This window comes from Anopheles ziemanni, unplaced genomic scaffold (genome assembly GCF_943734765.1).
Source record: "Anopheles ziemanni unplaced genomic scaffold, idAnoZiCoDA_A2_x.2 scaffold_12_ctg1, whole genome shotgun sequence".
NCBI classification, from domain to species: Eukaryota; Metazoa; Arthropoda; class Insecta; order Diptera; family Culicidae; genus Anopheles; species Anopheles ziemanni.
The window spans coordinates 719632-747214 of NW_026690043.1; the positions used below are offsets into that span (position 1 = coordinate 719632).

Below are 27583 nucleotides of genomic sequence, written 5' to 3' on the forward strand. Positions count from 1 at the left end.
AAGTACTTTCGCTAAGAATAATTTTGGTCTAGAAAAGGTTTTAAGGGATGGTTTTAGCAACATTCTGTAGAGTGGGCCCTCTTACACTTAAAACGGGTTTATGAAGGTTTTATCACAGCCTTTAAGATATTTTACTTTTAAGATGAGATTTAATGATGAGCATGAACAACATCGTTAGAACCATGATAAAACTTAAAATGTTACTTGGGTAGTGTTACACTTCAAATGCATTTTCTGGTGTATGATGAATTGTCGAAGCCCTGTTAATAGCATGCGGCAAGCCAATGCGATTGCTTGTAATCTGATCAACAAACACCAATGAACCTCAAAGGGTACAGTAGGTCCTCGCAGCCGCTATGCTCGATATACGCGAATTCGCAATACGCGATATTACAATATTATATAAAATCTTAATCAGAACTTAAATGTATTAGCATTGTCAACAATGTTTGCGTTACGTTGTGCAAATTTGTCTGTACTTTTCTAATGTATTCCGAGACTTAACAATACAACGATCAATATGCCAGCACAAGAACTAGAACAATGTAAACATAGATTAACTCCGTAGTATTTCCTATGTAATTGGACAGTGGTTGAAATTAAGTTGAATCAACTTAAATTGTATTTGTTCGAAACATGAATTCATTTGATACCAGGCTACGGAATCAAATATTTGATATAAAACTAGTTCGAAGATTTAAATGTTTTGGAAATAATCATTAAGTGCCTCGTTTAAAAGTTAAACTGTTCCAAAACCTAACAATAAAAATTTAAAAAAAAACTACCAACGGTAACGCAAATTTAAGGTGCAAATTTCTCTCCATCGATGTTACCCCATTTGGTTCACCCCCACCGTCAGCGGCAGCTTGAGGAACTGACCGATTGTAGCCAACTTCTGAGAACAATAGTCAATGCTCCAAAACGAATATAACGGAAGCAAAAGAATGCAGATTGATTCTTCGCCACATCATTCAGTCACACGTCCTTAGTACCGATCTAAAACTACCAACACGCAGGAAGTACACCAGGTGAGGCAATCGATGAAATAACCCACGAGATGACACACAAATAGTCATAAGAACAAATGGATGGATCGATGTATTAGAAGATGAATGGTGCGGGCAGGGATTTTGTTAGAGTTGGTAAATTGAATATTTTCATACTAGGGCCGAATAAGCAGAGATGAAAAACCCAATTCAAAACTGTCACTGAACCGAAAAAGTGAATTATATTGATCAACCATGTCTTGATGAACTTTCCATTTTCGTTTTTTGGATTCATGCGCGACACCATGTCGAATGTTCTAAATGATTGTACATAGGAGGACAATTTGAGCGAAGGAGTTATTCAGTGGTTGTTATAAAATAACTCAACGTTTTCACTAAGTCTTCAATCACAAAGTTTTGGAGTTTTTAGTTTTGAGTGCTATTTTTATATACGTTAAAGTTGACCCTCTTAATAGTGTAAGTTTCTAGTGGTAGTTATACATGTAGCGGCGGATTTACACTCTTGGGGACCCTAAGCGGTAAAATGAATGGGGCCCCCGCACTACCGTAAAAAGTGACAGATTTTCGTCTTGTTTATATGCTTTTCAATAAAATCAAATAATCTCAAAAAGTTTTCTGGCTGACTCCTCAAAGTTCTATCTATGTTGTTTAACTCGTATGCAATAAAGACTCTGTAGTCTTTCTTATGCTAGTCTTATGCAATAAAGAATTTTTATTAAAATGGTATTGGCAAACTTGGCCGCTGAAGGTTCGGGGCCCCTTGCAAGCTCGGGGCCCCCCGCGGTCGCTCAGTCCGCGCACCGTTAAATCCGCCACTGACTACATGTGTAATCAACTATGTCTAAATCGTTGTATTTTATTTATAACCATGAAAACTCTAACTATTAACTGATTTAATAATTACCGAAAATGAGAGTTTTTTTGCTGCGGAACAAAGTACTAAAAACTTAATTCAAGGAACATAAATAGTTAAGCGGGTTGTATAACGTTGCATAATGTTCAGAACCGGTCGTATGCCAAAATGTATGATATTATTTGTTACATTAGTTACAGTTTGTATCATAAACATTTTGAAAGCAATTAAAAGTGGATCAGAACTAGTGCAGTTCATTACCATATCAGATGCTCACTTTTGCTCGTTTTACTTGTGGTGGCAGAAGAGATAAAGTTAACAGGCATCTCACAAAACACGAAGTCGTAAGAGTTGTATAAATTTAATCGCAAATTAGTATACTTCGAATCGGAATCATATATTTGCATAGACAATGCACGAGCAATTGATATTTTTATACGAATAAGAATGTTATACGATTTGCTTTATGCATACGTATAGATGAACGAGCAATGTACGGCCAATGTATATAGTAAGTCTCATATGACGCCGACTTAGAAACAGATATGACACTTCATGGCAAATTGAGTTACTCTAAAAAGCACCAACGCATTTCGAGTATGCGGCGTTATTTTGCGTGACAAAATTTTCATCTCACCATGTCACTCCCAGTAAGTCATTTGTCCTTTTAATTATTAAGCGTTTCCTTTGCGAACTATTCCATGAAGCTCGACCGACAAAAGCGAGACAGAACAACATTAGTGCTCCACATCTTTTAGTGTCTTCTATTCTTCTAATCCTTACGACTCTTCCTCTTATTCCTGGCCTTGCAGTATGCCAGTCGAAATTTCATCATTTTCTCAGAGAATGAAATTAATTTAATAAATCTGCAATGTAAACATCAACGTAATAATGTTTACCGCTTTCCTTTGCCATCTTTTTCCACACTGTAACTTAGCTCCGCATTCGTAACAGCTACCGACTCACGCTCCAAACAAGGGAGAAATAATTAAACGAAAACTTAATTAGATAATTCGTGGCAAGTCAGATGCGTTTGATTAACCGTATTACCCTCTTTTGCAAAAATGGTCTACAAAAGGACCGGATTATCAGTGTTTTGCAAAAACATCTCCTCACCATACCATTGTCTTTCTCAAGCTTTGCATTTTTTCATATACGCCGTTATGAAGATATACTACAGTTTCAGGCAAATTTATTTCTTAAATTCAACTATTCAGCTAAATCTTCAATGACGAAGTAACATCCTGGTGAAACACTTGTATTATACGTTATAACATTGATTATGCCGTAACTACTATGCAGGAGTGAAAAAGGACCTGTTAAGATCGATAGGACCTACTTGTATTCAGCACAATATTCAGATGTAGATTTTCCACACAATTTACAAACTAAGTAAAGTCAAAACATACACATATTCATGTGTTTAAAAAAAAATATTTTGTTTTTTAAATTGAACAAAATTATCAGTTTTCAATAATTTATTATTGTTCCAAATATTATAATTTACCAATAACCAACATCATACACATACCAGATATTACACATTAATCCCTCATTTATATATGCTCATACTGTGCATTCGTTGTGTTCCTGATGGTTGATTTTTTTTTGTTTTCATTTAAAATTTATCTACCATTTGCAACAGGAATAAATATATCTTGAACAATCTTATCTCAGACATCCGTGTTTGCAAATGAAAGAGGATTTGGCTAAAATCCAACATGTTTTATTATTGTTAATCAATGCTTTGCAAATCCATAGGTATTCATCATGCGTTTTGTATTGCACGCAATGCTCCATCGCTTCTGTTCCGTCGCGATATGCCTGTAGCTATTATGTTTTCTTGTTTCTCGTTTTATTTCAGTCTTCTGTTAAAAGTTTTAACTGAATTCTTTTGAAAACACCGTTTGTACAACATAGCTGGAAAATTATCTTAAAAAACAAATACCGTGCTTCAGTTGTAAATCTAAGCTACCACTTCCATTACCATTTGCCATTCAACAAACGTGAATTATAAACTCACTAAGCGGTAAAAGTCGTTCTCGAATCATAAAATAAATAGTATTTTACAGTGGCGTCTCGTGAGAAAATGAGATGGTTGTGCACCTTCAAAAAAAGTAATACCTTCTTACGTAAACCATATAACGTGGTTTATTAGAACCAGAACGACACGACACACCAAGACGAATTTGGTCAGGATGTTAAGTGAAAGAATAGTTTGAGGAACCGTGAATGGTCTATTTAGATCTGCAATCTTTAATTGCTACTAAATGGATCTACATGAAAAACTAGTTTAATAGCTCATCTACCATGTCCTGCTCAATGTTGATGTATAAATTGACTGGTAATTTCACGCTAAATAGAACAATTGCATGAAAAACCTTTCTAATGAAACTGTGTGCACCAGCAGTATTGCCCAGTCCAGCGTGCCTGCTTAGACATTTTTTAATTAGCTTAAAATTGTTGGCCATATTTGCGTGTTTGTTTCTTCGATTTTATTCCAAAGTTTTATTTTCTTCCGAATTTACTTCACGAACGTCAATATCTACTCGATAAATATATCCGCGGTTAGTCAATGCCTGAGAATCAACTTCTTATTTGGCAAGTTAGACTCCCTTCGGGTCCGGCCTGGGTACAATGTAATGTGCACAGGAAAGGCACCTATACATCGACAATTTCACATGGACGCATTCGACACATTCACGAGAGAACTAATGTGTACATATACGATTTGCTGGTGCACTCGCTGAAGTGCCCACCCATAAACAAAACTTTTTGACTTTCCAACTGGGTTTTTATTCTTGCTAATAAGAAAACTAACGCTTCTTCACCGAATGTGAAGACCGAATGAACCACATGAGAATGTGGTTAGGAAAACTGTTCTTATTTGATTAAAGATGCACGTCTGTAGCAGCGGTGCACCAGCAGAAGTCCCCAGCGCAGCATTGTAAAGCGTTAAGTAGATTTTGAACGCAACTGTTGCAGATGGAAATTACAATACCATAATTAAACAATTAATTTTGTGGTTCATTTTAAAAATTCATGACTGTGCAGTGCACAGGTTACTCAGGTGGACGAGACGCCACTGCCAAACACTAATATAAAACAAGCGATTTTAAAATATTATAAGAATACAACAATCCAATCTTAAAACAGTTTAAATATGAGTTGCTAGATTTTTAAATATGTTTATTTTAGATGCTCTTGAAAAACATTCACTGTACCTTAAGTATCTAACATAACTAATGAACACGTCTACGTTTTTGTTTTTAATTTGCAGTGTAGCTTATCGACCCCACGGTCAATGTACAATATAGAAGAAGTGTCTGCGCTGGAAGCACGGTGGAAACCATGGGGCACACCACTGTTACACCAAACACACCAGCTATACAATCCTCGATTTCTTCCGCACCGAACCTGGTTGGTACAACTGGGCTGTCAAAGGATTGCGCTGGATGCGGGAAACATATAACCGAACGCTTCATGTTGAAGGCACTGGATCTCTTTTGGCATGAGGATTGTCTGAAGTGTGGCTGCTGTGATTGCCGGCTCGGTGAAGTTGGCTCAACTTTGTATACTAAAGCAAACCTTATACTATGTAAGAGAGACTACCTTAGACTATTCGGCACGACTGGTTACTGTGCGGCATGCAATAAGGTGATACCAGCGTTCGAGATGGTGATGCGAGCAAAAAACAATGTTTATCATCTGGAGTGCTTCGCATGCCAACAATGCAATCATAGGTAAAATTGAAGCAACTGGCCTGTGTCTTTCCATTTGTCTCATAATTCAACGGAAGATTTTTTTTTCGTTTAATTACAGATTCTGCGTAGGCGATCGTTTCTATTTATGTGATAATAAAATTTTATGCGAATACGATTACGAGGAGCGGCTTGTTTTTGCCAATATGGCATGTAATCCATCTAGTATAGCACATATACGGAGGCAAGTTAGTACTTTACAGGTAAAAGCATCAATAGTTTCTGTTTGCGTTTAATTTTGTTGAAATTTCATTATTCCGTTGCCAAATTCTATGTTCACTGCTTTTAATATATGTAGTTGACAAATCTGTTTCTATATGCATAGGCGGATCTGCCTATGAGTGGACTGAGCCTCTGGGGACCCGGACTAAAAACTTAAGATCGAAAAAGAAACCACCGACATTATTTATCACTTATATTTTCCGTTTTATAAATTGTATTAGTGTTCTTACAGCGTTTTACATCTTACCTAGCAACCCCGGCAGTGTACGTAGAACATCAAGAATGCTAGCCTACTGTAAAGTAATTGTTGTTGAATCGTCAAACCTCCAAATGGCAACACAAACGGGTAAGTAGACAATTCGTCGCTTTCTAGGATCTACCAGAATGATAGTTGTCGCATGGATGTTTGTAGTTAACACGACCAGTCGAGGGGTGCAGGTAAAAGTGGGGTAAAATTGCTTTCCGGTCGAAGAGATACTTTTGCGAGGATTGTTGTGATTCGCGCTCGTTTCCTGATGCGAAAAAGCGGTCATAGCCTACTTTACCTTTCAACTGGTCGTCTCTACTACAAACATTCAACCGCTAGCTATCATTTTGGTAGATCCTAAAAAGTGATGAATTTTCTACTTGACCCGTTTGTCTTGCAATTTGAAAGTTTGACGATTCAACATCAATTACTTTACAGTAGGCTAGCATTCTTGATGTTCTACGTACACTGCCGGGGTTGCTAGGTGAGCGCGGAATATGTTTTCATATACGTTGTTTCGGTAAAATTTTCTGTTTGACTCAAAAGTGCATGCGTGTGTATTGTTATCCATACAATTTATTTGCCTCGTCGCAATTCAATTGAATCCAATTGAAGAGTTGTTAACAACGCAACATTACCATGCCTGTTTCGTCGTTGGATATTTCCATATATGGAGACCATAATGAACAGCCGTTTTTACCGAATTTTCCCATTTTCCGGCTTTTCCTTGGGAATTTTCAAATTCTCTTTTTTCTTAACCCTTTCTTGGGTAAACAGAAAAAAATCATACAAAGACGTCATCAAGATTGGTCCAGCCGATTTTGAGTTTTAGCATCACGAACATACAAACATTCATTTTTATAGATATAGAAAAGATAGAAAAGATTACGTCAAATTTTTAAAAGAACATATTAACAAGAAATGTGAATTACCTATCACTTCATGAATTGATTTAAACATTTGGTAATCGAATCTGAATCGGAATCCGATCGGAAATTGTAAAGAAATCAAAGCTCGAAGCCAGGGGTCAACAATGTCCGACCCGCGGACAAAACTGGTTTGGTGCTACATACGAAAACCCCATCTCAATTCTTATCGGATTTGTTCACGATGTCACGCTTGTTTATTTGCCAAAAATGAAGAATGAAATTGTTGAACGAGGTATAGGTAATAACCTCATATACTTTTTCTTAGGCTTTTTCTATCGTTAATGCATAATTGATCTGTAATTGATATTGCAAATAATGAATAATTTGAGTAGATGATTAATTTCAAGTACAATTTAATAAAATTAGCAGTACAACAAACCATTATTTATTTTTTGAAAGAGCTCAAAATTCAACAAAAATAAGTATGAATATGTTCATGTTATGTTATAACATATATAACAAAGTTAGCAGAAATAAGAGCATACTTCGCAGAATTTATTCCTATTGGAAATGTCTGAAGAGTCCCGGATTATTCCTCCGCTTGGGACCCCGAAATAGATTGATCCGTCTCTGTGCATATGTTATTCCATTATCAAACTTCGAGCAAAATATTTACTCTAGCGCAATTGAGAAACAAATGCATGCTTAACCTTCAGTAGAAATTGATTGCATGAGCTGCACAAACTTAACAAACAAAACATTTATGTTCTACACATACGAGCAATTATGAAGTCGCCCAAAGGGTTGGCTAAGCACAAACACATGAAACTACTGAACATACGTCTAAACATAATATTTAAATGAAGTATTAGCAGCTCCATTTTAGCTCAGAGTACAACAGCACAACCTATACTTTTAAAATGTATTAATCTTCTTTTCCTCTTCTTTAGCGTAACAGCCGTTTTTGACCTAGCTATCACAAATTTACTATACATTTCTCGTTCGCTTACGTACCACCTCTCCTAGAGGATAGATGTTGTGAGAATTCGAACTCATGTTCATCGGCATATCTATGCAGATTTACTCCAATTGATAAAACCAAACTTCGCATAAGTATCTTTTTAATACAATTTTTGTATAGGGGGTCCGCGACAGCCGAGCGGTAGCGCCGGTTAGAAAATCGGCCCATGAGCGCCGAGGCTCACCACCTCGACAGCGTGGGTTCGAATCGCAACCGAGACCGAACCCTCCCCTGTACGAGAGGACTGACTATCCACATACACATAGGGTAAAAAGTCTCGTAAGCCCTTAACGGGGCAGGCATGACCAACAAGATCGTTACGCCAAGAAGAAGAAAGAATCGACTCACGACCAATTTCGAATAACATACACATTGAACAGAAAAATATTAACTTATAACACACAACATGTTTGTAGTTTACTGAAAACATCAAGATTTATCTGACTAGAATTCTTTATAAGCGTTGTTTCTAGATTTTGTTGTTTCTTACATTTTGCCTTAATTTGGGGGGTCCGTGACTACCCGCCGGTACTGGTCGCCGGTAACGCCGGTTAGAAAGGTTCTCCCTCGACAGCGTGGGTTCGAATCCGTATCCACATACGCAATGTGAAAAGGTCTATTAATCCCACTAAGGGTAGGAATAACCGAAGACAGTCGTTACGCCAAAGAAGAACACATGTATGATGAATGTCTTTAAAAGATTATGTATTCTAAACATACAAGTAGTATACGTTTTTGTTACCTTAACGGACACTATATGAAAACCTGTTCAATTATACAGGTTTAAACATTCCAGATTCTAACCAGTTGATTTCATTTTCGCTGTTATTTTTTAAATATTGCCATTACATTGCATAAGGTTATTTGAATAAGATAATCCTGCCAGAAATATGCAAACATGAAATGCCATGTGTTTCATAGATGAAATCGCGGATAGCGACTTAGTTTCTTAATTGTCGTTATAAGCGCTTTGCGGTCTTGGTCTGACGAAGCTCCAACCGAAACCGCTTATGGTCGCTCGCCAAACTGGTCCAATTTCACATCCCGGATTTGTTAGCGGGTTCGTCTACGTCATCCTTCGCCACAATCTAGGCCTACCACGTCTTCTCTGTCCTTCGTAAAAATCTAAAACAGCTTTACGGGCTGGATCGTATGGTTCAATTCGTATGAATAATCAGCCCACCAGAATGTGATGAGCTTAATTTGCTGTACGACAGTGAAGTCTTCGTATAACTCGTAGAGCACGTCATTATATCTGCTCCTCAATTGTTCTTCCAGATATAGGGGTCCAAAAAGTGAATGGCGATTAGATGCTTACAAAAAAGGTGTCCTTCACTAATCTTAACCCGTACGTTCAAGAATGGAAATAATATTTAAAGGAAGATGTAACGAGCAGAGTTGTCTTAAATGATAACTAAGAAATAGGATTGGAAAAATAATTTATCCCCGAGAATATTGCCTATTGAACTGCCAGCGGGAGATGTGTACAATAAAACCCTAAGAATAGGGAAAGTGGTAACAAGAACTATCTTCTTACACCTGAGGTTGGGTTAAGTTTTACAGCTTTTGAAAAGTCTTTTTTTTTTTTGATAATTGTAAATGGAACAGTCACGTACAATTACGTCCTGAATAAATGTTGATTTCTGTGGCTGAATTTTTCACTAGATTTTCTAAAGCTTTACGTCAAATGACGTATGCCAAGCTGATATAATGGTAAGAGAAAATGTGTGGGTGTTGTTTTTACAACCATATCAGTTACCCGTAAAATTCAGTTATGAGTTCAATATCACGCATGTGACATTAAATGGTGCATCACGAATAACTTGTCACAGTAATTTTGTCGCGACTTGCCGCAAACCGGGGTAGTAATGGAAAATAAATAACAGCTGCAGCAGCAGCGATTACAGAGAGGTGAGGGTCGATAAAAATACTGCTTTTCAACACCTTAGCCCATAACAATACTTTACTGCTTTCTACGATGAAATGTATATTGTATGTTATGTATAAATCAAAGCAAAATTTAACACCGAGAAATATGTACTGAAACCTGAAACAAACAAAGCTGAATATTTTTGAATTCATATAATCGATTTAGAAAATTCCGATAAATTACACGACTGGCAGTTAAAATATCATGGATATTAAATATAGTCCATATATAAACTGCATGTGTTTTTCGCCTGAAAAGTGAGATTTCTGCCTTTTATGAAAACCTGAACATTAAAATTAATAAGCCAATAAGGCTGTGTCCAATAACTTGGTATATCCCCGAAATCAGTAAGTAATCCCCATGATAGTCTCGTTTGACACCGCTCAGTCGCCGAAAAGGACCAACGTGGTAACGGCATAACGTTAAACATTGAACAGCCTAGCGCTATGAAACTCACATGGTCAATCACTTTGACGCCACGTGAATGCGAGGAATAAGGTTGTGTTGAACGAAAAATGTGTATGATGCAAGGCCGCAAACTTTACGAGGATTCTCCTCAGGGTGAATTAGGTTTTGTAGAGAATATGATGTCGATATGAAAATAGTTGCCGCGATTTGTGGTTCTTTGTGCTAAAAAACATAACACGATCTTAATCATAGATAACAATGCAGTTACACATTTTAAGCTAGCATACTACGGCAGCGGACCTATTCTTTATTTTCAACAATGGCCGTACACGAAGACCAACTTTCGTTGAGTTATTCATTTGTGGCTAAACGTTCGCTCAAACCACCATCACGGAAATTTCATTTCTATGCAACACGCGCAAAGACGCCGTAAGATATTGGTGCACTGATAAGTTGTGTATGAAAGATGATAAGTTGAGTATGAAATGCAGCTACAAGATCAACAACCAAAACAGCACCAAATACTAATATAGTGGTATCTATACATACAAGCTGGTTCGTTTTTTATGTTTTTGTACGCAATGTTTTTCGCTAGTTTTTTCAAGTGTTTTGTTTACCTTTCTCACTTTTTAACTACAGAATACATATTGAATGTTTCATTGCTTCTAGTTCCACTAATTGGCTTAAAATCAGTATTACTAGTTAAAGTACTTTCGCTAATACTCTTTTACTTAATAAATTTCACCATACTTGTAGCATTTCGAGATCAATTGCTCATATAAAATAAATAAATAAATAAATACATAAATAAATAAATAAATAAATTGCCTTTCTGATGTCAGCATCGTGGGCATTTAATAAAATTAATTCGTTATTGCAACTCAAGAAGTTATATGCCTATATGAAATCATTTTTGGTTTTGTCTGATATTTTGGGAAAATATATACTGTGAGAGTTGCTAACTTAAAAATACTCCGATGGAATATAAAAAAAAAATTTGCTAATGATGATTTGTATTAATTGTGCAAACAATGCTGGGAATCTTAAAAAAAAAACAGATTTAGTTAGAGCTAATGTGTTACAAATATGTTGTTTTACTATAAGGCTTTTTTACTCGAGAATGTGTATAAAATGTTTAAATACACTATTTATCGATCAAATAGATAAATACAAAACTCATCGGGAATGTTAAAATAAGATGATTTCTATTTGGATGCTATAGTTTGTAGCATTTGGAGGTCAATTAATTTATTTTCATTTTTACGCATTAAAACTTGAAAATTTGATCTGTCATTTTGACATTAATTCATGTTTTAGTTTTGAAAATATAGAAAACAGAACAATAGTTTTTAGAATAAAAATATGTTTCTAACTATGAACAACATCGCCACTTAGAGGACAAATAGAAGAATGTTAAATGGAGCGCGCACTTTTACTCCTTAGTTTTGAAACGCTATACTTGATATTTATTATTCAATTAATAATTTTGTTTATTTCATAAGCTCGTATTTTATTCTTTATTTAAAGCTGACACGCTTTTAAAAATAAGTTTTGATTTTATCTAGAAAACAACTGGTGTTAATCTCTTCCCATCCAATATACATCTTGATAGTCTTTTAATTTTTTCTGATGAAAGTTAAAATGATATAATTTGCCTATGCGTTCGGAAGATTAGTGAGAGTCTTAGAACAGTGAAATACGGTAGCTTGCCCTTTCCACTGGAAGTGATACAAAATAGCTGCCCTCAGTTTATCCACCGCCACTACTACAATACAATGTCCAAAATACAATGTATACAATGTCCAAAACGATAAATTCACTCACTCACCTTAGAATGCATTTCCATACATATTTTGTTATTCAAACCATTTGGATGCTCTTGATCAGTTTAATCTGTAATGTTTGAAAAACTTTTTTAATGCAATGTAATGATTAGCCTATTTTCTGTAACTTTTTTCCTATATTTTTTAATAAACTGAAAAAATGTACTTTTGGTTAATATTTTTTTAAATAAATTTCTTTCTTGCTTAATGAATTCTCCGGCATTGAACAAAAATTGAAAAGTTCAGTCAATCGAAGAAAATAACCCCTCCGGTACTGTCGACGGTGGACGTTTCCCACCAGCATACCCTAATCGATCTTCATACGTAACGGAGAAAAGCAGTATTGCAGCAAATCAGAACCTACTCCAACCATGTCATCAACATGTTGCTGCAACGATACAAATGACGGAAGCGCCGGCCATACCAGCGCCATCCTCGTATGTACAATCCATCAAGTCATCGCCTTGTCCAGCCACATCATCGGGTAAAACACAACCTCTCATAAAACATCAAACCGAAAACAACAATCCACACCTGCACAATCCTGCATCTCAACAGCAGCATCAGCACCAGCAGCGTCCAAGCAACCTAGGACTTAACCGAGACGATGGATCCAGCGGATATGGCAGTCCTGATTCGGAAACATTCGAAACGCCAAACAACCAATGACGCCCGTGAAATGCATGAATGCTCAAAACGCGTCGCTGATTGAAAAAGCTCCATGGAATTGTTCTTATGCGTCAATAATAAAAGCCTCCACGAACAACATCTAAACAGTCAGATACTATGTTGGTTGAATCTATTATTAAAGAAACCACAGAAGGAAAGAAAGCTGTTTTACAAAATACTACTTGTTATTATTGTATTTTTTATTCTCGAAGACTGTTTATCAGAACTTCCAGTACAGAATCCACGATATACTACACCAGATCTTTTCAATTTTTTTTCCTTTTTTCCTTTTTTCCCATGTAAGGGCCGCCAAAACCGAAGACGACGGTTTTGCCAGAAAAGAAAAAAAAAACAATTAGGTCTAAACCAAGAACGTGCAAAAGCTTTTCTATTTTTAGACATTCTTTATGAATATGAGCAATATGGATAACAATACGGAAAGCTAACTTGGCTAAGTAGTCACATTCTACTACATGTCAATACATTTTACTCGCACATGATTCATGGCAGAAGAATGTGTTTATTACAAGATGTTTCTGAAACAGAAATTTTTTTTTTTCGAGAGCTTGCTTCTTACTAACAAGACAGTTGGAGTCGAAATAGAACAGACTTATGAAATATGTGTAAACAAGGATTGGATCTTTAATTTAATTAGTCACCCTTTCATTTCATTGCATTAGTTATGCTCTTGCCACCATAGTAAAAGAGTAAATGAGGCCCCGGGTTAGATTCTCCTCTTCCTACTGGTTCACATTATGCGCCTGAAGCTATGCAAAGCGCGACGCATGCATACTTTTCAAATATTTGATCGCTCGCGGTTCGCTTAAAAGAACATAACGGTTTAAACTAATCACGCAGTGGAGGTTGAATGCGGGTTAATATACTTTTACATGTTAAGTTACTGTAAGTTACTAGTAACTAAACTATACCACACATGATGGACAGCATGAAACAATGAGTTTACCCGAAGAAATGATTTGGAAACGGCGGCGCGCCCGCAGCGAGCGGACTGCGCTAGGTCTACCGAAAAAGAGAGTTTGTTATAGTTTTAAGAAATAAGGGGGGGCCCGTGGGCCCCCCTCATACCGCACCATTAGGTTGATTGCGTAGCCGAAATTAACGGTACAAACTACGGTTCAAATACTCGTAAGTTGAATTTTACGAATTAATGTATCACATACATATCAGTTTAAACGTCCACAAGAGGTGTAACCACGATCGAAAATATGGCGGCCAGGGCCTCATTTACTCTTTTACTTTAGTTTTTATTCAAGTAGTTAGTAGTAGTTTTATTTATTGATAAATTTTTATACCAAATATGTAAGTAGAGGATGGGTATCTTCTCAAGGGTAAATAATATCATTTCATGAGTTGCAGGGTACGAGTTATTGGTAACAACTAAACGTTGTTAGCACACATGGGTTAAAACACATAAAGTGACCACATTTTAACATGCCAAATAAGGTTATGAATTACTCGTGCAGTCGAACATATCGATAAGAACCCACAAATGAGTGACTCATGAAAAAGAAGGAACCTGAAATCGTTCTTTAACTGAAGGGCGCGTTGTTTCGAGTTTCATTGTGGTCCACCTTATACCTTATGTATTTAGAATTCGTCGTGCCTTGTTAGCGCCTCACCAAAATCCGTAGCCTGTGATCCTACAAAAAGATCATATTTCTCGATGATCTCATCCTTCGTTAGTTTTTCATCTGCATCTGAGTCAGCTTCGTAGATGAGATGGCGCGCTTCCGCTTCAGCGTGGTCAAAGTCTGCTGGTGTTATCCAATCCTTCACCTCTTGTTCATCCATGAAGCCATTCTTGTCTTTGTCACTGCATATTTAATTGACAATTGATTGATAAAATTTCTTTGTTTCATAAACGATAAGTAAAACTCACCGAAAGTTCGAGAAAGTTTCTCGCTCGTGCTTTACCCAGTCTGGTTCTTCCTCGTTGTCCTCCGATTGCCTGTACATATCCCCAATGTACTCTTCAACCGACACCTTTCCATCCTTATCTTTATCAATGTCCTCAATTGTTTCAGTCACGACAACATCACGCATGTGACTACTCTCTTCTGGGTGCAAAAAATCAGTAAACTCTTCCCGCGATAACTGATCGTCTCCATCACGATCGGCGTTGCTCCATCGCCGGCGATCTCTTTTAAGCATGGCACGATAAGAAAAGTGTTCTTCTCCCATATTTTCCGATTCTTGCGAAGCGAAATCGTCCAAAAACCCATACACATTCTTTCGATATATGTCCCAGTGAATCTTGTCGGTATTGTTGGGGTTGTGGGTTTTCCATTGTCTGTTAACATCATCATCTATGTAACGTCGCTGTGTATATTGAATCCACGATTTTAACTCGGATAGATTTACGAAACCATCTTTGTCACCATCTATTTTATCAACGATCAGTCTGCAAGAGAAACACTTTAGAGATTAAAATATCTTTTTACGTAAATAAGAAAAACGGCTTACCCCAAGCGTCTTCTACTTTCGTCGGCTTCAAGTTGATCAAACGTTTTGGCATCTTCGCCTAGGAATGCTTCATGATCGTACTGTTTATTGTGCTCGTCGTTTTGGTAATGTTGAACGTGACTTAGTGTATCATGATCCAGTACTCGTTTTTCATCGGGCTTTGGGATGCCCGACACTGCATAGTTAAATAGCAAACAAATGCATATTGCATGGACAAGAATCATGGTTTTGCAGATAGTTTAACAAATCTTTACTTCCTTCAATCAACCTTCAGTCGAAGAAAATCTGAAAGAAAAAATATATGTACAGCCACTTATAGATTTATCGATATAAAATGTATATCAACAAATGAGAGGAGCCGTTGTAACTTTATTTGAACAACTGTTGCCGTCGTGTTCAAAAGAGATAATTCCGTACTGGCACAAAAAAGGTACCACTTTCTCCACCAAAGGAGATATTTTCATTTTATTTAGCATCTTGTTGTTTGCTAGAACTTTTGCAGTAACTGGACCCAACTCCTTCCTTGTAATAATCTTGACCAAATACATCGTATAGTATATCAGCGATCGCCTCAACGGCAACAAAGCACAGCTAACAGAAGAACAATATGTAGGGGAAAGTGGGGCAAGATGGGGCAAGGTGGGATAAGATGCACCAGCATGTTTTTAGCTGAATTGGCGATGCCCGAGGTTTAACATCCAATATTAACCTAGGAGGACTGGACATCGTTTTCCATGACGTTCCATTCTCTCTTCCATCATGGCGCACTACTTTGCTCCGCTCAGGTGTAAGCACGGATGGTTTCGCTCACAGCTGGTCGTAGTCAATGGTGTATGTGTTCGATGCATCATGGGGATTGTTTTGATTGCGGAATGAAATTGCGTGAATGGAATGAAATTGCATGCATGAAAAAAGAAATTTCTTTATTTGTCGTTTTGCTTCTTCATTTGTTTTTGTTCTTCGTACGTTTTACAATCGCATTGAATGAATGAATGAAGTACATTAAAATAACGATTGAAAATTTATGAATTGCAATGGGTTGAAATATGGTAGCAACGCGTTATCACATTAACACAAAAACCACAATAATGCCGTTAATCGCTGTATGCATGTTGTAGGGGTTGATTAAGGTAAAATCAATTTACGTATGCTCGTGTCAGCTTGAGTTCATCGGATTTCGGTTCAAAGAAGTGAGCCAAAGCCTTTGGTTAATAATCCCCATTCACATTATTGTAACAAACAGAACCGTACGGCGATTGCTACCAATTTCGAACGCTTGTAAATCTGGAGACCGCCACATTGCTCAGCAATCAGCTGTGCCAATAACATAGAAAAAAAATCATAACACATACAAACAAACACAGGTCCAATAAGAGTGAAAGAGATAGTACATTTGAGGCATGCTCTTTTTGCACACAGCAGAAAGCATTGAAAGAGAATCCTCAACACGCATACAATGCATATGCCTTCCGCTTCACGCACACCATCAACCAGTTTTTATTCCGCGTTAACAGCAAATGCATGACCCAATGAGGAAGAAAGAGTCAGGGCATAGCATCAATAGCAGCTATCTCGATCTTGTCCACAGTAGAGGGTCGTGGAGATGGGATTCTCCCTACCCCTCGCCTGTAAAATGAACTGATTCTAGCAAAACCGTTCGCAGGGATGAGTCAAAGTTGGGTGCACGAATCCACCCATTTACCAAGGTGTATATACATAGACCAAGGTGTATAATTATAGACGACCGGCTTCACCTTCTAATTTATACACCTTGCCCATTTACTAGGTTTTGATTGACATACTATTGACAGACTACAGCGTGACGTCCCGTCACGAAACGCGACGTCGCTTGACAGGCGGCTGAACTCCATACAAAAAAAACTATCGCACAAATCATGCTAGACAGCGGTGTAGGTGTAGAAACAGCGAAAAACGCAACGTCGCGCTAAAGCAGCCCGTAGACGTCACATATTAATCTGTGCAGATCTTTGACGTCTACAGATTTCCTTTGTTCTCTCGTACCGATCGTCTGTCAATCATCCCTCGAGATATCCCGAATATCTCGAGGGATGTTGGAAAGAGCTAAGGAAAAGCTGTAGACGTCAAAGATCTGTACAGATTAATATGTAAAGCTGGCTGTAGACGTCACATATTAATCTGTGCAGATCTTTGACGTCTACAGATTTCCTTTGTTCTCTCGTACCCATCGTCAAAGATCTGCACAGATTAATATGTGACGTCTACAGCCAGCTTACGGCTTGCTTAACGTCTACGACTTGCTTAACTCTTGTCAAATGTCAATTTGAAACGTAAACATTCCAACAGCTGGACAAAACGTAAAAAACCCGAAACACAAACGCGAACAAAACAAGCGATATTCTACACGAAACATCGGATTTTTCGTTGTACTACTTATTTCTAGCCTTCATTAATGTAATTCGGTTATGAAACTACGTTTTAATTGATATACAGTAGATATCCGACATACGCGGTACTCGACATACGCGGATTCGGAGATACGCGGTTTTCAAAATTTGACAGTAGATTGGGTTTATTAAAGTTCTTGCACACATTGCCAATGTTATGGCGCCAACTTTCACTGCCAATATGCAGATTCTATGGTATCGCCATCTGTCGGAAAAATTTGCAACCAAATCTTGCTCAAACAAAAAATGTTGGTTGCAACCTCGCCAATGTTTAACAATTCAATATTACCTAGTACAGAAATGGTAAACAAACCAGTATACCAAGCGTAAACAACCATTCGCATTCAAACACAACTGGTGTTGTTTATTTTTAATGTAAAAACGAGTATAGAATGTAATTGAAAACAATGTTGTCGTCGCCAACTTGTCGACAACTTGCGCTGATACTTCACACATGAGCAATGCCAAGGCAAGCTATTCTGACAGAAAAACAGAGGTTGTCAAGGATTGCTTTGGTTTTACCTTGGCAGGTATTGCTCAGGTGTGCAAGAGTTTTTACATCGATTTAAATTCCTGAAATGTACAACCACACTAATAAATATGTAAATTACACATTTGCATAACTTACGCTTTTTATTTCGTTTGTTGCAATTTATGTTGTTTGAATATGCTTGCAGTGCATTCATATTAATGGACAAAGAAAAATTTTGAATATTCTATGATACATGTACACAAGAGCTCGATGTCTTAACTCCTAGTATAAACTATGTGTCAAGCAATATTCGAGAAGGAATATTGAGGAATTTCGAGGAATATTTCTGTCCGTCGACTTTTGGAAGATAGTGTAAAATGGCCATTGACAGCAATATTGCTGTCAGAAAATCGGATCCGGACACGACCTGTTCCGATTTTCTTTCGACTAGTATTTTTATGTCAATGTGTCGATTTGTTTACTTTTTGCTCTGTTGTTTGCAACAGATTTTTTTCGTTACTCTAGGTTGAACAATACGCTAAATTCAAACATGGAAATGATCAATTAACTGCAAAACACATTTTGTGGATCTTTGAGTTATTACACGAGCGGACAGCATTTTTATGTCAAAAGCTAATGTTGGCAGAAAAATACTGGGCCAAGATGACAGAAAAAGCCCTCGTCTAATAAGGGTAGAAACGTAAACAAACTGCTCTTCAACAAGTAGGAGATGACGGAAAAATATATACAGTCTGGCCCCGGTTTTCGTCAGCCTCGGTTTTCGTCGTTTGACAAATCGTTCGAAGCTGGTTTATAGTAGCGTGCTTTGTTCTTTACTCATATGATTCAATGCATTTTGTATGACAGAAGATCCGAACATGGACTCATAAACAAGTAGTACAGTCAGTATCCGACTTACGCGGATAGTGGGGACCAGAGAAATCCGCGTATCTCGAATATTGCTTGGCACATAGGTTATACTAGGAGTTACGAGATCGAGGTCTTGTGTACATGTATCATAGAATATTCAAAATTTTACTTTGTCCATTAATATGAATGGAATGCAAGCGTATTCAAACAACATTGCAATAAACGAAATAAAATGCGTAAGTTATGTAAATGTGTAATTTACATATTTATTCGTGTGGTCGTACATCTCAAGAATTTACATCGATGTTATAAACCCAATCTACTGTCAAATTTTGAAAACCGCGTATTTCCGAATCCGCGTATATCGAGTACCGCGTATGTCGGATATCTACTGTACATGTTTTTTGCTTCCGACTACTTTGCTTAATCAAAAATATCTTCCAATTGAAGCACTGAATGTATTATTGTAAACCTACACGGCATGGAAACCAAAGAAGAAAAATGGAATATAAAAAGGTTGATGGCCATTGATTTGATGATTAAATACACAAACTTTGTTATAGTTTGAAGAACACCTTCATATCAACCACTTAAAATTCAGACGAGAAGAATGTACACATCCAATGTTTGTTTTGTGTCAGTTAAGGCAGGAGTAGGTATTATAAACGTAAGAACTGTAGTCCACTAGCCTCGGTTTTCGTCGCTGTCAAAGTCCCGTTTGGTGACGAAAACCAAGGCCAGACTGTACCTCCTACGGTGGGGCAAAATATCGTCGTAGTCTGTTTAAGTTTGTTTCTCAGTGAATTTCAAATGTAGAAGCGCCAAACTCACTCAGGGTGCATAAAATACGTAGCTAAACAAATATCTGTCTCTACACTAGCGCGATTTGTGCGACATTTTTTTTGTATGGAGTTCGGCCGCCTGTCAGGCGACGTCGCGTTTCGTGACGGGACGTCGCGCTGTAGTGTGGACCCCGAGGTAGGTTAATATTGGATGTTAAACCTCGGGCATCGGCAACTGACAAATAGCCCAGAGCAATCCGTAATGTGTGTGTGTAATCCGACCCCCCGTTAAGCGGATATCGCTGGGTCCGAAAGAAAAAGGCAAAAAACTGCTCGATATTCAGTGTACCGCCGTTCGCTGGGTATTTTGTATGGGGGTGAAACAATTGTTTAAACATTTAAATGCAGGACGTTTTCAAGCAGTCATCCTACTTCCCATAGAAAACTGCTCAATGTTTGTTTTATTTTAGAACGTTTTTAGGACGATTGCTCAAAATCGCCTAGCGGGCTGGTACAGTCTAGTGACACCGTGCCAGTGACGATGGTGCGCTAGAAAGAGAAAAATCGATTTTTGACACCAGTTTTTTGGTATGGTACGCTTGATGTAGTCACGCGGTCAACTGTGTTTTCATATCACAGATCATCTGGATTAGAAAACGTCAAACTTTGACTTTAGGTTCATCCAAACGACAGCAATGTTTCTCGGCAATGTTGACGTTTATCGTATTCGTACACGACTTCGTTGACTGTATGTGTGTGCCAAGCAACATTGACGAACGAATTGACGAGCTATCCATGGGTCGATGGATAAGCTAGAAACATTGACGAGCAATGTTGACAGCGATCCGTTTGGCATTCAACAAGGTAACGAAGCTAAGCTATATCCTGTACGACCCTTAAGTACATTATTAATTAGAACGAGTCAGTTTCATTTGGGCAAGTGTTGGTTCACTTTTTCTATCATGCCACTAATCAAATTCACTTTTGTGATGTTAACTAGTTACCATTTGTTGTTATTATCTATTAATACATATTTCACCAAGATAACTACATGCCATGAAAAATGTCTAGAAACCTTGAACATTGTTGGAAACATTGATGAACATTGATTGCCATCGTATGGACAGAATCCGCCATTTTTGCACATGGCTGACAACCATGTTTGAATGTGTGCGAAAGATTGACGAAAAGATTGCCATCGTCTGGATGAACCTTTTTTGTAATTTGGCCGAGGTGGGCTGAAACAAAATTAGGAGCTGTTGGTCGAAAAAAAAAAATTTTTTTTTGTTTCAGGTGGCCTCGGCCCATACAAGTTTTTTAGTTTGCGGCAAAAAAACGAGTTTTTTTGTTTCCGCTGAAGAGTTTTGAAAGAAAACGTTAGGAAATTTCTAGCGAGACCACAACATTCAAACCATTGTGGCTTATACGGGTTCAATATCGGACTGTTTACTTGTGCCTCTGCATAGACTAACCTTTCAACAACCAAACTTGGTCCTCCTGTTGTTGTCGGCTTGCCCCATGTTTACGCCGGAGTGCAAGCTGCCCCACCGTTCGGGCCATCTTGCCCCAATATTGTCAACAAAGTCAAAACCAAAAGGTCCTTCGAAAACCTTATTTAACAAGAAATTGATAACTTTGAACTGTATTTTCTTATAAAAAATTAGAATGTTTCTAATGAATGGAGGAGAAGCGAAGCATGTTTTACGGTTAAGGGGGGCATGTTGCCCCACTTTACCTTATTTTTAACCTGCTGTAGCTCATCTCACCAGTACAATTGTTTTTCAATAGAGATAACCTTACATTGACAGGTAATAGCGACTCTACACCCTTTTGTGGTGAGTAGCGAATAACGGTACTCGTTGAGCGCATCGTTTAACTCCGATCCTTAACACTAGAATCCAAACTGGGGTCATTTTGACCCCAACGCAGTTTTCGATTTTAATATCTCGAAAACGGCTGAATATTTTTACAAAAAAAAAAAAAGGCTTTTCTTAAAATCCAAAGCTATATCTAAAACAAAAATTTCAGATTTTTCTGTTTGACCAGTTCCGAGAACCAACGTGGCTATACCTAGAATGCTTTTTAGGGGTCATTTTGACCCCTACTTGTAAAACGCTATAACTTCACTATTTTTGAAAATTTTTCAAATCCGTAAACTGGTACTTTTTAGTTTATTTGTTAACTATCTTTTGACGTTTTTGCTTTTACGATGAATTTCTTCATAATTCCGCTAGCTCGGTGTATAGCAAAAAAGGTCGAAATTGCGTTTTTTTCATTTTTTCATCACTTTTATTCATTCAAAATCTTTGATGTCAATCTAGAAAAAAAGTGTGCGCTAGAAAGCTAGTATGTTGAGCAACATTTCAAAAATAAATTGGTATTTTTGCCATTACAAATGACTCCATAAATTGGCCGCAAAGATTAAAAATAACGCCAATTCCCATAGTAACGCATCGCGCATAACGCTTCGAAACGCTCGCGTACGGAATAACAGAACAAAGTGCAGAACGGAAACTTCCTATGGAAAATGTTAAAATCCACATCTTCAAGATCAATTTGTGGCGTTATTTGTTAAGTTAAAAATATGAAGTTATTTTTCAAAGGTGGCCTAATATATCAACATCATAGCGCACAATTTTTTTTTTGAATTTACATGATACGTTTTCAAAGAATAAAAGTTGAAAAGGATTCAAATTCGACTCATAACGATCTTTTTTGCTATACACCGAGCTAGCGAAATGGTGAAGTGGTATATCAAAAAATTAAAAACGCCAAAAGATAGTCAATAAATATACTAAAACGTAACAGTTTACGGATTTGAAAAATCTTCAAAAATAGTGAAGTTATAGCGTTTTCAAAATAGGGGTCAAAATGACCCCTAAAAAGCATTCGGGCAAGTTTCCAAAGCAATGTATTCTAGTGTTAAGCCAGATTTAAGTAACATTAAACCCCTGGTCACAGCTTTGCGCAACCGCATGCGGTTGCGTTTTATCCCATGGGAGAGATAGGAGCTTTCATTGGCTGTCACCGCAGACGCAAGACCTTGCGGTTTCTGTACTAAAAAATCAAACGAGTTTGATTCTTGCCGCAGACACTTGCGTTTTTATATGTCAACAGTAAACATTGTTCCTAGTAGACTTTAATGAGATTGTATGCTCATATAAGTGGTATATTCAAACATTAAAGAATTTTTTTTGGCAAAAAGCTGTGCTCGTTTGACAGATCAAAAACGCAACCGCATGCGGTTGCGGAAAGCTGTGATCACTGGTTAAACGGCTCAAAGAAACTGTGTATATTGGCGTTAATCACCATATGGATTCACATCCTCAATATTTTTGTATAAATTGAATAAATTGGATCCAAACCAATTGCCATTTTAAAATGCCATAGCAACAGAACAGCAACAGGCATTTCAAAAGTATAATTTTAATTCCGAAAATATTTAAATCTGTGCTCCATGTCTAAGTACCATTGCTCTTATCGATAACGTGCTTGTTATGCACCAGTATGTATGCAGCGCATAGTACTGCTTTGATTTCAAGTTGCGGTGTTTCAAGCTGAGAAAATTATATCGCTACTGATATCGTAGCAGTATACATTTTTTACTGGCCTAATTTCAACAAACTTCGATGCATAAAGCTTCTTGGAAAGTTTCTTTCCGCATCTGTGTCGGTCTGTTAATTAATTCCGGCCTGATAATACTTTTAAACTATATTTTGGTCACTAAATCCGAATAAAGTGGCACAGTATATAATATATAGTTTTAGGTAAATTCTTCTTAAGCTAAATGTTAAAAATTGAATTAAGTTTTTGACGTATGTATGCACTGTACCGTTTTAAAATATTCGCAAAAAACTGACACTCATAAAGGCGCGGCCAACAGATATGGGAACTAGAATGGAAGCCATTTTAATTGAGTCTTCGTCTTACACGCTTTCCAGACTGCACCGTGAATTAGAAGTTGTCGCTTCAATAAATTATGAATAATTTACGCACTACTCATGAAATCCATTCATTGGTAAAGAAGTTTGGTTTTTTTTCGCGAGTCTGTTTCTTTTTAGTACACACATAACAAGTTTATAATCGATGTATCAACTTTCTGCTCCATTTATCAACCACTTATTTGTTTTAAATGCAATTTTACATGCACTCCCTGAATTCCAACAAACCTCAGCTATATCCAATGCTTTGCTGATCACACACTTTTGACTATATTAATGGTCCAAACGATACCAAGCAGACCAAAAATAAATTTGTGTTTGCAGCCTAGTTTTCGAAACAAACTCCGTGATGTGCATCGGACGTATTCCAGGCAGAAACTGAACCCATCGGTTCAAGTACGCGATCATGCGAGGAGGCGTAAACTGTACATATGTCTTATGTTTCATCGAGAGGGAAAAAAGAATAATAGAATAAGAAGAGCAGCAGTCCAGTCACATAAACTGTCCAGCAGACGGCTTGCGTGGACTTTATTTAGCCACGTTACGCCAAGCGATACTGAAATTGACGCGTTAGAACATTACTGGAAACATTACTACCGGAACCACATCTTGAGGACCAGGCAATTACTGCTGCAGAGATAAATTATGTGATTAGGGCATATTTTTCTGTCGGGCTGGCTTTCTTATCATAGAACACAACCCCGAGTCATGAAAAACAAATTAAATCAGATTACAAACAACGAATTGGCATGTAGTGATGATTTAGTTTAGAAAGCATAAGCACTAGACCTATTATTATTGCAGCGCAAAACGGATTTTAAAAGTCATTCGAAGCAATAAAGTTTATTCTTCACGCATTGAAATTCGAATAATTTTTGTATTGTACTAAATATTTAGTACAACACACATACAATATTCACCCTTCTCTCGTTCAATTCAAACGAAAATGAAATGAAATGTATGTAACAATATGGGTGAACATATGTATGGATCTTCCACAACAACAAAAATGAAAGCAACTTTGTAGTATGTGCCTAGGGTGTTCCACGCGTAACCTGGAGATTGAAAAACCATGTGCCACAAATAAACCGCATCGCGGGGTGTCGATAATGATGCCGTCTCTGGGACATGACTTCACGCAACCGAATAGGAGTAACATCCAGCTAGACGATTTCGAGAAATTCATCCTTAAAAACGTCCTACGTGACACAAACATCAGCCAATTTTGTATGGTGAGTAGAACGAAGTAGGACGTCTGCTCGAAAAACGTCCTACATTTGTTTAAAAAAAACGTCCCCATACAAAAAAATAGGACGTTTGTTCACGCGTAGGACGTTTCTAGAACGATATTGCTAGCTGCCTAGCAGGATTAAGCCATGTTCTGACATAAGCATAATAGAACGATTTTCCTCATCTCTTTTGTATTGTTGTTCATGCTTTAATAATGTTAATGCTCCTTACTATCTGATTGTATGAAAGTATTATTGATAGCGACAGCGTGTGTTGTAATGTTTTTACATATAATCAATATGTTTGTCTAATGCAGTTCAAGTTAAAATAGGTATCAAAAGGTTTTCTTCTTCTTCGTGGCGTAACGACCATGTTGGTTATGCCTGCCAGTTAAGGGCTTACGAGACTTTTTCCCTATGTGTACGTGGAGAGTCAGTCCTCTCGTACAGCGGAGGGTCCGGTCTCGGTTGGTTTTCGAACACAGGTATCAATAGGTATTGTCAGTTGAAACATTCTTTTAGCAGCACATCCTTAACATTCCTGTCAGTGTTATAATAAGTTTAATATACAAAAAAACAAACAGAATTTTAAGATTAGTTTAAAATAATCCAGAAAAGGCAATGACAGCTCTAAAACATGCTAATTATTTGTCTCTGGCGCATGTGTATAAGCCTAATTGCTGACAAGTCAAAATGGTATTTCGTGGTAAAAAAAGATAATTATTCAAAACCCAAAAGAGATGAAATCAAATCAACCAATGAAATTAATGTGTAAATTTCACCGTTTCTGCATTTGTAATTGAAAAATACACGGAGTCAGAATTTGTAACTATGGTTTGGTGAATGATAAGTTTATCCAAACAGCTACCAAAATACCATAACATTATTTTTCTTTTTGCCTTAAAAAGGCATCCCTGCTAACCCCAACAAGTTGTCCAGTGCAAGGTTCCACAGTTTAGTGTAACTATGCGGAGTTCTATTTATAACTCTACTCTATATTATACCGGTGCAAAGCCACATCATACGAGAGATGATGCGTAAGCATAAACCGATTCTTGCTGTTGAACATTCGAAATTCCAGTGCACATTGCTTGCCACTTGCCTCTTACAAATTAAAAGTTTCTTAAATTCATTGAAATTTAGAAGTGCAGACATACGTAACTATCAGCAGTATTATAAGTTTTTCTATTTAAAGTTACAAAACAAAACAAATTTGTGTTTGGCTCTTACCGTTTTTAGTTTTAAATCGTAAAAACGCACGTTTAATACATTTACCATGGAAAATTATGTAAATCACTTCTACTCAACTAAAAAACTAGCTGCGAGACACGATTTTCGATAACTGCATTCTAGATTATTAGTAAACAACATCCTTCTGACATACCAAACCAACCCAAATAGCCATGTGGGAACGGGTAATCTGTCATAATTACCCAGCGAACGACGGTACACTGTAAATCGAGCAGTTTTTTGCCTTTTTCTTTCGGACCCCCAGATTTCCGCTTAATACCCTTATTAGACGAGGAATGTATCTGCCATATTTTTCCAGAAATTTTCTGCCAAACGCGTTTGACAGATACACTCCTTCCTCAAAATCGGAATCAGGTACGACCGGTTCCGATTTTCTTTCGACTGTCCGGTTGACAGAAATTGACATTGTTGCTGGTACTATGTAGTTCCAGCAAGAGTCCCAGCAATCTGCCATGGAAAAACTTGCTGGTACTACATGACAGCTGCAAAAAATTTGAATTTTTGTCAACCGGGTGGAATTTATATGTCAAAGTGGCGGTTTGTTTACTGTTTGCTTTGTAGTTTGCACCGGATTTTGTACGTTACTCAAGGATGAAGAATACGCTAAATTCAAACATGCAAATGGTCAATTAACTGCAAAACACATTTTTTGGATCTTTAGCAAGCCGTAGACGTTACATATTAATCTGCACAGATGTTTGACGTCTACAGCCTTTCCTTAGCTCTTTCCAACATCCCTCGAGATATTCGGGATATCTGGAGGGATGTTTGACGGACGATGGGTACGAGAGAACAAAGGAAATCTGTAGACGTCAAAGATCTGCACAGATTGATATGTGACGTTTACAGCCAACTTTTGAGTTATTACACGAGCGGACATCATTTTTATGTCAAACGCCCTGCCAGGGCCTACTTTGGCAGTAAAAGTCTGGGAAAATATGACAGATAAATTCCTCGTCTAATAAGGGTATAACGGGGGGTCGGATTACACGCACACAACATTGAGTCAGAGGTGGCACGCACACCAAGCGCGCCAGGCAAAAAAAGAGCAAAAACATAATTGCTCTTGTATTCCGCTCTCTACTATGCCCAGCCCCACTCTTTCTCCCAGCTCGTCTTCAATTCTCACCAATGCGTCTTTTTCGACTATTTTGTCTTCATGTTGTCTCGATAGGATAAGTCAGTACAATAATCACTCTGGGCTATTAGTCAGTTGTCGATGCCCGAGGTTTAACATCCAATATTAAACTACGAGGAATGGACATCGATTTCCATGACGTGCCATTCTCTCTCCCATCACGGCGCACGACTTTGCTCC

The 27583-nt window shown here is 37.5% G+C and overlaps 2 protein-coding genes across 2 annotated transcripts; one reads left to right on the forward strand and one right to left on the reverse strand.

Annotated features, from left to right (window-relative positions):
* The first annotated feature begins 2498 nt into the window (after positions 1-2498).
* On the forward strand, positions 2499-12821 carry LOC131292866 (rhombotin-2-like). Its single transcript, XM_058320958.1, has 4 exons — positions 2499-2510; positions 5146-5603; positions 5683-5824; positions 12598-12821. The coding sequence occupies exons 1-4, from the start codon at positions 2499-2501 to the stop codon at positions 12808-12810; spliced, it is 825 nt and encodes a 274-aa protein (XP_058176941.1). The 3' UTR covers positions 12811-12821.
* A 1527-nt stretch (positions 12822-14348) lies between these two features.
* On the reverse strand, positions 14349-15574 carry LOC131292874 (calumenin-B). Its single transcript, XM_058320967.1, has 3 exons — positions 15295-15574; positions 14711-15232; positions 14349-14644 (listed from the first exon to the last, which is right to left on the reverse strand). The coding sequence occupies exons 1-3, from the start codon at positions 15516-15518 to the stop codon at positions 14419-14421; spliced, it is 972 nt and encodes a 323-aa protein (XP_058176950.1). The 5' UTR covers positions 15519-15574; the 3' UTR covers positions 14349-14418.
* Positions 15575-27583: the final 12009 nt, after the last annotated feature.

Excerpts from the sequence above, each read along its gene's own strand:
- LOC131292866 (XM_058320958.1), top strand. Across the intron at positions 5,604-5,682 it reads TGCCAACAATGCAATCATAG|ATTCTGCGTAGGCGATCGTT; the intron begins GTAAAATTGAAG and ends GTTTAATTACAG. Across the intron at positions 5,825-12,597 it reads GGCAAGTTAGTACTTTACAG|TCATCGCCTTGTCCAGCCAC; the intron begins GTAAAAGCATCA and ends CAATCCATCAAG.
- LOC131292874 (XM_058320967.1), bottom strand. The coding sequence starts at position 15,518 with ATGATTCTTGTCCATGCAATATGCATTTGTTTGCTATTTAACTATGCA. Across the intron at positions 15,233-15,294 it reads GAAAGTAGAAGACGCTTGGG|ACTGATCGTTGATAAAATAG; the intron begins GTAAGCCGTTTT and ends TTTCTCTTGCAG. Across the intron at positions 14,645-14,710 it reads GAAACTTTCTCGAACTTTCG|TGACAAAGACAAGAATGGCT; the intron begins GTGAGTTTTACT and ends TTAAATATGCAG.